This window comes from Etheostoma spectabile, chromosome 23 (genome assembly GCF_008692095.1).
Source record: "Etheostoma spectabile isolate EspeVRDwgs_2016 chromosome 23, UIUC_Espe_1.0, whole genome shotgun sequence".
Classification (NCBI taxonomy): Eukaryota; Metazoa; Chordata; class Actinopteri; order Perciformes; family Percidae; genus Etheostoma; species Etheostoma spectabile.
Window position 1 is genome coordinate 4643541 of NC_045755.1, and position 9983 is coordinate 4653523.

Sequence of the window (9983 nt, forward strand, 5' to 3'; positions counted from 1 at the left end):
ACTTTCTTCTGTGATAGATTGGACGTCAAACAGGGCTGGCTGAAGGTTCTGAAAGTTGCAGTGATAGGCAGGCAGTGCACGCCTAATGGCTATGACTTCACCACCAGTAGCTCCACATGTGGCATTAGCGGCACTGTCCAAGACGGAAGCGTATGTACTGGTGAGGAATGTATCATCAATGGCAACGAGGTAATCCACTCCTGAATGTTTGAGATCAGGCGCTATGGAAAGTACTCTTACAAGTATGTACACTCACATAAGACCAAAGGAAAGTCCATTGATGTTAAAGACAGTAGCTTTGAACTAAACATTTGATAAAATGAATGAAATCTAGGAATGTAAAGGTTGTTAATAATCAGATTGAGAACTGTGTTTTCTTTACAAGTGGCAATGCACTTTATTTCTAAAATGGTTTACAGTAAAATAAATAAAGTGAAGGTATTTTAACATGAGTCGGACTATTCCTTCAACTACAGACATGGTTGCTTCAGCTCTGTACACATAGTCTAAGGTGCCATGCAATGTGGCGTAAAAATGTGCTCCGAGGTTAGCTTTAGCATGAGGGTTTCAGTGAAACACAGAGGCTCTGTGGGATCATAATTGCCTTATAAAACACATTCAACTGATCCCATTTCTTCACAGATAATGTTTCAACAAGGAAATATTTACACCCCAAAATACTAACCACTAAAACAAAATACATTAAAAAAAAAAAAAGTGGTCAAAATGATCACAGTAAAACATTAAATTACCATTAGTCTGTTGTAGTAGTACATTAGATTTTAGTTTGTGTGGAGTCACTTTAGCCTCAGTTTAGCTTAGTTGGTTCAATCAGAAAGGAAGAAAAAAAAAAAAACATTTCAGAAGCAAATTAACAATATGATTGACTTAAAGCGATGTTATTGCAACCGAATTTCTCTTGTTTGAGTACATGTATTTTCACATTGCAGTTACTGTATGTAATGGTTACTTTAAAGGAATTTCCCAGACTATCACAAACTAAATACCTGATCTATGGAGGTACAGTGGTGCTCATAGGTTTCCATGCCCATGCTTAAGTTGACTAAAAAGAGGAATAAAAAAAGTCCCTTTTTGGAAATTGATCTTAATGCCTTAATTAAAAAAAATGAAGTAAAATCCAACCTTTAAGGACTCCAATTTTCTTTTTGATTAAATAATGTATTGTAATTAAATACATTTTCTTCCTTTTTAAAATACGGGGGGAATAAGTATATGTTAAATTCCCATAGAGGCAGGCAGATTTTTATTATTAAAGGCCAGTTATTTCATGGATCCAGGATACTATGCATCCTGATAAAGTTCCCTTGGCCTTTGGAATTAAAATAGCCCCATATCATCACATACCCTTCACCATAAATGGAGATTGGCACGGGATACTTTCCATAAAATCATCTCTCAATGCAAATCAAATCAGCGATTATAACTGAAACAAAAGCATGTAAACTTATGAGCACCACTGTAAACGGGCTGACATTGTTATTGTTGACATCTGCTAGCTGGTGGAAAAAAAGTCGAAAAGCTTGCAGCTAAAAGCTATTTTACTCAGAGTTGGTGAAGTCCACAGTAGAGCTAAGGAAAAAGACAAAAAACACAACTCCACATGAATGTGGTTTCTTTGTGTTTGCTGGATAAGCCCTTGTTTAGCTTACATGTTAAAACCCATTAAAATCTAATAGCTGTGTCACTGCCATAGTTAAGTTATGCTGTCCTCTAGTGGCCAACATCTGAGAAATGCAGCTATAAGGTTGTCATCTCCTTTCCAAACAACCAAGAATCATGTTTTTTTTTTTTTATATCACTGCTGCAATACCTCGCACCAACGGCAATACACAACGTAAAATACCAACAAGTACAACCTCTCTGTTAACGAAGCTGAAAGAATACACGGCTATGGTGTACTTCAAAATGTACAGAGCTTAAACTTTATAGTATTGGGTCTTACACAATTCTCTATTATCTATTCTGCAGATGGTAGCTGTTAAATAAATCAAGTCAGTGTCTCTGAATTGAGAGAATCACTTGGAGTTATGAACTTGGCCCCTGAAGTCTTGATACTATAGCTGCAAACACAACTGGACATTTGAGAAAAGCATATAAAGACTAAACATGGCTCTTTGTGTAACAGCTTAATCTTCTGAACTGCAGGCCCAGCTGACGGCACCGGTGCAAATAAGCCATATGAAATAGCTTCAATGTCCACGTGGACGTCACCCTTGCCTGTTGGACAATGACATCATTAGAAAATCTGATTTGGTCTTAGCTCAGGCCAGAAATAACTGTTAATATTAAATGACAACTTGGTCATTTTGTCTCATTCAATGCAAGTTAAAACAGCAGTGACTCTTGAAGACAAAAGGGGTTTGACCTGCTTGTAGTGACATAAGTTAGATATCAAGAAAGGAGGCCCTGATTTGGACATTGATGCTTAGAAATAACATGTTTGAATCCAGCACTTGATACAAAGAAAGCAACACTGGCAGAGAGGCGCACCCTATATCACACATACGCTGACACACTTTACATTTAGAAAGAAAGAAAAACAGGATTATTTACAGGATGGCTACCTCTCTTTTTTTCTTTCACACATCAATCCTCAGTACAAATTTTGTTCACTGAAAAACTCCAGTCTCATTCAACTTGATGTCTAAGTACAGTTCAAGCCACCTTAGTATTAATTTGATCTTATCATCATCTTGGGGTTTGGACCTGCCATCCATATCGTTTAAACGCGTCTCAGTGTTGGAATACTGCAGCTGTATGCAATCCAGAGCATCACTTTTAGTCAGCCATGGGTGAGTAATCCATCTTAAGCCTCCATGAGGCTATATCAAGTAGGACGGACCACATGACTCTAGGTTTTAATACTTGAGAGTTGACTGATGTTGTTGCTCTTGCCATCAGGTTGTGAAGGAGCAAAACCACGGTGAACAAAAGAAGCACACGGGGGATATACAAAATAAAACAAAGTTCTACCAGAAAAATTCCAAACTGTCCCGAAGACTTCCAAGAAGCCAGTAGTGCAGCACTCAAAGTTTGCTTGAGGCAAATCAACCCCACTTTAAAACCAGCAGTGATGAAAGGCGGAAATCTACATCTGTCGTCTCAACTGCAGCACAGCTGCTCTGACACCAGGAGGGTGTCATAGCCATAGATCTCCAGCAGGTGGAGCAGGAAGAGCCTGTCTCCGTGGGGATCCAGACCCATGGCCCTCACACTCTCCTGGGTCAGCATGGGATCCGGACTCCCTGCCACCTCGCTGAGGGTCTGGAAAATCCTGTTGTTCTGCTCCAGGAAAAACCTGGATAAATCAAGATTCAGAAGTAAGTTGGTAGTTTGAGATGTTGTTACATGGTTCTACACCCAGCTCCAGAACTAAAATGTACTCAATTGGATTTTTATTTTTTAAACAATTAAAAAAAAAAAAAAAAAAAAAAAACTACATAGTTGACTTTTTCTTTTTGTTTTATCCTCATTGTCCCGTATGCTTTCCTTCAACGTCCCTATGATTTTTATTTTATGTCACTATGCTGAACAGTAGCCGTGATAACAAGATGGTAAAAACCACAAAGAAAATCAGCACAAATCTGCCCTTGAGTGTGAGATTTAATAATTACAGTTTCTGATAGAGGAGAAAAGGAGAAAGGTCAGTTGATTCCGTCAGGCTCATTACTTCATTGATTCCATTTTTCTAAGCTGCCACTGTGCTGACTGTTGTCCTCAAAAACAGATCAAGTTGTGTCTGCTCTGCATACAGTGGTTAATCAGTAGTTATCACTCCACTGGCTGCTTAAATGAATCATGTTGTACTTACAGAATAAAGAGATCCTCTTCACTGGACACACAGTCTCCATTCTCCTCCTGAGAGTATAGCAACATCTGCCTACACGCACACACACACACACATACACACACACAGATAGACACACTCTTGATTTCTTGCTTTTTTTTGGAAAAACCTACAGGACAGAGTGTACTCAGCTCCTAAAACAGCTAGGCACTGTAGTTTTTTGGCAAATGTTACCCAAACAAGAGGAAAAAATTAATTTGTTGGCAACTTTTCAACTGCGCATTATACACATTTTAAGTATTTACAGCAGCAGGACAGTGTATGTGTGGTTGACTCGAAATTAACTACAGTATGTTTTCATGGTGATGAAAGAACATGTCACTAAGTGCAACAGTGTAGCCTTTAATTCACATTCTGGTAATTATCATGCAGTGTAAGCAGCAGTAGTCCGGTTAGCAGTGTTTTCCTACCTCTGTTCCGTAAGTTTGCGATATTTCTCCCTGTCTGCTGTGCTGAGGCGGAGCAGAGGCTTCAGGCCGTCCCTGCAGGTCTTTACATTCTGATTGTCTACATACGCGTCATACAGATCCTTCTTCTCCTCAAAGATCTTCTCAGTAGTACCTAAGCATACAAACACAAACGGGATCTTAGGATTTAAGATACAGGAGCTGCTAATTATATTGAATATTAGACCAACTAGTCCTTTTTCAGTGTGGCTTTTCACAAATGTTTTCGAGCATCCACTTACACGCCACGTAGGACAGCTCGTTCTCCAGGGCGCTGATATCGGCCACGTTAACGTAGAAGAAAGGGCGGAACTCGGGCACAGCCACGCCGATCCCGGGGATGGAGATGTTTGCCAGGCAACAGCAGCAGTACACTGAGAGGGAAGAGGGGGTGGAGTGTGAAAACAGACAAAAATGATGCATGAGTGTGGGAAGGAAGGAGTGTGAGGATGTGAATATGTCCGTAACATGTGGGCTGTCCAACAGTGATACAGCTGGAGAGAAACAGCATGTATGCCGGTGTGAAATCTCCAGACTCTTACAATAAATAAATTGGTAAAAGACACTTTTCTGTAGTGTAAGTGTGATGGGGTTCAGAGTTGTGATGGCCAAATGAAGCTTTGTGAACAAGTGTCTTTATTTTCTGAGCCCACTAGATGGCGCTCTCTGTTTAACAAAGGGTTGAGAATACACTAATTTGCAATGCCTTTAGGCGTTTCTTTTAAAACTAAGAGCGCCATCTAGTGGGCTCAGATAATAAAGACACTGGTTCACAAAGCTGCATTTGGCCATCTCTAGTTCAGAGCTGTAAAGTATTGGGTACAGTCTTAGCCAAGTTAAACATAAAAACTTTTTTTTTTAAAACATTAAAAACATGAAAATTACTTTTTTTCTAAATGAAAGGAATATTTTGACATGGTGTGAAATACATTATTTTGTTATCTTCTGTTTGTTAACCTTTTCATCTGACTCAAGGCAAGAACTCCCAAAAACGTCAAACCTTTAAACCTCTGATAAATCTCACCTCTGTAGCAGACCACGCCCACAGGGGGAGGGGAGAAGATGAGGATGCGTCTGCGGAGGAGAGCCAGTTTCCACAGCACCATGATCTGCTCCCCAAAGAAGCGGATGAACTGGGACATGCAGCCTGCTGGGTGGGTGATCTGGTCCAGAGGTATTCAAACACAACACACACAGGCACACAAGGTTACTGTGTCATAAAGTCTAAAAACAAATAAAACAACACCAGCTGACGTAGGTGTAGACGTGGAAATGTCATTAGTTTCTACCTTCATTTCAGGGTGCATGCTGTGGTTGATTGCAGCTCCCCAGGCATTGGCTGGGCATGCAATAACAACACCATCACCACCGGGGGGCAGCAGTGCTCTCTTGTCCTCATAGAAGGCCTCCAGGGGAGAGTAGTGGCCTGGGGACTGAAGCTGGAGCCTGCAGCAAGGGACAAAAAAATGACATACGTTTTGGGAAAAGTCTGAACCTTACAATGTCCATTTTTACACAAATATACAAGCAGCATTTTCTTTCCTAACTTCAGTTGACTTTTTACTTTCAGGAAAAAAAATTACAGTTTCAGTTACATTGAAATAGAATAGATAGAATGCCTTATTGTCATTATAACACAACGGTACTTGTGCAACGAGATTAAAGCAATCCCTTTGCAGTGTTGACAAAAAAAAATATAAATAACAGTATAAAAATAACAGTATAAATATCAAAAAATAAAGTCAAAGATATAAAGTGTAGTGCTGTCTAGTGTAGTGACAAAAAAATATAGATATAACAGTATAAAATATCAAAAATATAATCAAAGATATAAAGTGTAGTGACTGTCAAGTATACATATATAAATCAGCTTGAATAAGCATAGGTAAGTGTTAACACTCAATTAATAATATTGACAGTGATGGAATGAAATGATAAGTACAATATTAAGTAAAAAAATTGCACAGTAATGGAAAGGTTAATGTATTAAATATTGCACTGTATGAAATGAAATTGCACAGATTCCAGTGTCCTATGAGGTATTATATAACAGTAACAGTTTACATAAATATGCACAGTCGGACGGAATGAAGAAGACAGTCCGGGGGCGGGGGGGCTGTGGGTGGAGTCAGTGCTATGTTGAGTTCAGGGTGGTTATGGCCTTCGGGAAGAAACTGTTCTTGAGTCTGTTGGTCCGTGCTTGATGCACCTGTAGCGCTTCCTGAGGGAACAGGTCAAACAGACAGAGCCGGGGTGGGAGCTGTCCTTATGATGTTTGCTCTGCTGAGGCAGCGGGAGGTGTAGATCCGTCAGGGAGGGGAGAGGGCCGCCGGTGATCTCTGTGCTGACTTACAACCCTCTGCAGCCTCTCCCTGTCTGCCACGGTGCAGCTGCCGTACCATACTGTGATGCAGTAGGTCAGCAGGCTCTCGATGGATGAGCGGGAGAAGGCAGCAGCAAGTTGGAGTCCAGGTCGTACTTTGGGACCCTCAGGAAGTGTAGTCGCTGCGGGCCTTCTTGAGACCGCTGTGATGTTGGCTGACCAGGAGATGTCAGCTGAGATGAGGACACCAAGAAACTGGAAGGTGTGGACCCTCTCACACACTCGCGTTGATGTACAGGGGGGTAGGCGGTGCTCTCTTCCTGAAGCGACGATGATCTCCTTGGTTTTCTGGTGTTCAGAGACAGGTTGTTCTCCGAACACCAAGCTGCCAAGTTCAGGACTTCCTCTCGTGGCTGCCTCGCTCCCTTTGAGATGAGTCCGACCACTGTGGTGTCAGCAAACTGACGATGAGGTTGTTGTTGTGGGTCGGACTGCAGTCGGGTGTAGAGGCAGTACAGGAGGGTCAGCACGCAGCGTGGGGAGCCAGTACTCAACATACGAGTGGAGGAGAGGTGGGGGCCCAGTCTCACCGTCTGCGGCCGATTGGTGAGAAAGTCCTTTATCCGGCACAAGTGAGAGGGGGGAGGCCTAGAGTGACTAGTTTGGATATGAGAATGTCCGGGATGATGTGTTAAAGGCGGAGCTGTAATCCACAAAGAGCTCCGGACGTAGCTCTGCTGCTGCTCCAGGTGGCTCAGTGCAGAGTGGAGAGCTCGGCGAGGATCCTCTGTGGATCTGTTTGTGCGGTAGGCAAACTGATAGGGGTCCAGTCTGGGGGGAGGTAGTCCGATGGTGTTGGAGAACAAGTCTCTCGAAGCACTTCAGATTACCGGGGTGAGGGCCACAGGACGGTAATCTTAGGCTGGTGGTGGGAGACTTCTTTGCACCTGGGATGATAGTGGCTGATTTTAGGCAGGGGGGGATGACTGCCTGGGCCAGGGAGAGGTTGAAGATCCTAGCAAAGAGAGGGCGAGCTGGTGAGCACACGCCCTGAGCACCTTGCCAGGAATCCATCTGGGCCAGCAGCCTTCCTTGGATTCACTGCTAGGAGTACTCGTTCAACGTCGGCTCCTTTACGGTGGAGGGGTGGTGAGGAACCAGGTGTGGATGGGGGTAGGGATGGGGTAGTGCAGAAACCAGGTGGAGGTGTCGGCAGGGCTGGGGGGGTTGTGGTGATCAAAGCGAGCAAAGAAGTAATTCACTCCTCTGCCAGCTTCGCACTGAAGTCTCTGATGGTGAATCACAGCCCCGTGGTTGGTGATGTCATGTATGCCGCCACACCCCGTGGTGTTATTGCTGGACAGTGGGACTCTATGCACTTCTTGTGGTCCGCTTGGCTCTTTAATTCCACTTTTCAGGTCAGCTGAGCATACTGTACACAGGGCTGCTCGGTCCGTCTGACCTGAAGGCACGCGTCGCGGACCCTGAGGAGTGCACGGACATGGCTGGTCATCCAGGGTTTCTGGTTAGGGAAGACCCGGTGGTTTTGTCCACAGTCAATTCCCAATGCAGAACTTAATGTGTCAGTACTGTTCCTGTGATGATTCCAGTCCTGGTGTTCAAATAAGTCCCAGTCTGTCTGGCTGAAGCATAGCAGTTTGGAAAGGGCATTTTCAGGCCAGGTTGTAACAGTCTTTATGGTGGGCCTGGTGCTGCGTCTGAGGAGTGTGTAGGCTGGGGGGAGCAGGAGAGGAGATGGTCTGACTGGCCAAGATGGGGGAGGGGTTGGCTCTGTAGCGTGCTTAATGTTAGAGTAGACATGATCCAGGGTGTTCTGTCCTTAGTAGGACACTTTACATGTTGGTAGAATTTCGGGAGTACAGTCTTCAGATTGGCCTTATTAAAGTCTCCTGCAATAGTGGACAGGTCGGGTGGGCCCGCTGCTGTTCGTTGACGGTGTCCGACAGGAGAGAGAGCGCTGTTTTTGTCTACATATGTCTATGTATGTCTAACCATTTTCAGCAGTTTAGAGGAGCACTGCAGTGCATTAGGCCACTTATAACTTTTTGGTATACACACATACCCTGATATTTCCTCCAAATATATATATATTCAAAATGAGAATTGTTCAGCTCAGAGAGTCATTTTGATTTAAAAATTGTGATACAGTATTGTGAAACAAATGGTCCTTGCCATACACATTAATTTGGCCTGGAAACCCTCATTTAGTAACACTAGTCTGGACTATTTTAAATTGCAGTGGGCTGGGTGTCTGGGGAAAATGTCCTACCAAAGTAAAGAAGAAAACCAGCATTAGGCTTTATTAATCATTCTCTGAAATCAATAATCAACACTGCATGGGTAAGTGGGTTTCTTGGCACCTGAAGCTGGTCCTCTTGCTGTTAGAGCCTACTTAAAGTAAAGTATAGGCATTTGTATCTGATCAGGAAAGCCTGTAACTATTATGTTAATCTGTGATTCAGCTGTCATTATTATAGAAGGAATTATTTGTTTAGCCTAAATCCCATCACAATTTCAAAGAGCCTACGGGGGCATGCAAATCACTTTTTAACTATATTTGATATATCATTTTTCAATCATCTCACAAACCTTTTATTAATTTGTTTTGTCTGACAATCAAAAACAGAGATAATTAATAAACAATGATATAAAACCAAACTAATCAATTAAACCAGGCAGATTTACATGTGCTGAGTAAATGTCTGCCAATCAACTTATTGGTCAATTAAGTGATTATTTCAACAAAATCTGATCATTGGCCTTAAATAGTGAATCCACAAACTAACAACACCCAGTTTTTTATGTGTCACCTACTGTATCAAGGGTTACATACACATTTTAGGCTGGATTATTCTATGCCAACACACTTCACCATTTATTATTCCTAGCCTTTTTAGCATCATTAGCATTTCCCCGTAAAGCTAATGAGTTCCGCTAGCTGCAAGTGCCAAGAGAGGACACATTGCAGACTCAGAATCAGAAATAGAGGGAAGACGGGAAAGAGAGAAATGGGAAAGTATCCAGAAATTCCTAAATGTCTTAACCACCTCCTCACCAACAGTGAGCCCTTTCTTTCTATAACTGCCGTGGCAGTCAGCAGATGGGGAATCTGGAGCAAGCTACGTGGGGAATGATGAGTAAGGAGCATGACCGCTGCATGACTGGAGGCCAGAAGAAGCCGAGAGTGTGGGAACTGTGGAGAGGTAAGAGAGGAGGATCAGGGGAAGGAGAGCAAAAGGGGGGCTGGATGTAGAGAGAGAGCAGTTTTTAAAGGGAAAGTGTGACAAAATTCTGAATAGGGTTTAGAGATAAAGGAAGAGTACAA

General features: G+C 42.7%; 2 protein-coding genes across 3 annotated transcripts in view; one reads left to right on the plus strand and one right to left on the minus strand.

Annotated features, from left to right (window-relative positions):
• Nucleotides 1-204, plus strand: part of LOC116673462 (FYVE, RhoGEF and PH domain-containing protein 4) — a 9493-nt gene extending 9289 nt beyond the window's left edge. The window contains exon 16 of the mRNA XM_032505816.1: nucleotides 18-204. Coding sequence (XP_032361707.1) covers nucleotides 18-204 — 187 coding nt within the window. The remainder of the gene's footprint in view (nucleotides 1-17) is intronic.
• Nucleotides 7-9983, minus strand: part of LOC116672791 (DENN domain-containing protein 11) — a 13063-nt gene continuing 3086 nt past the window's right edge. Inside the window, exons 4-10 of one of the 2 annotated variants that reach the window (XM_032504657.1) lie at nucleotides 5604-5760; nucleotides 5339-5477; nucleotides 4557-4688; nucleotides 4279-4429; nucleotides 3833-3901; nucleotides 3105-3319; nucleotides 7-3054 (exon numbers count right to left, since the gene is read on the minus strand). In XM_032504657.1, coding sequence (XP_032360548.1) covers nucleotides 3124-3319; nucleotides 3833-3901; nucleotides 4279-4429; nucleotides 4557-4688; nucleotides 5339-5477; nucleotides 5604-5760 — 844 coding nt within the window. In that variant the 3' untranslated portion in view covers nucleotides 7-3054; nucleotides 3105-3123. Of the gene's footprint in view, nucleotides 3320-3832; nucleotides 3902-4278; nucleotides 4430-4556; nucleotides 4689-5338; nucleotides 5478-5603; nucleotides 5761-9983 lie in introns of both variants that reach the window. The other variant, XM_032504656.1, reaches the window with a different exon arrangement.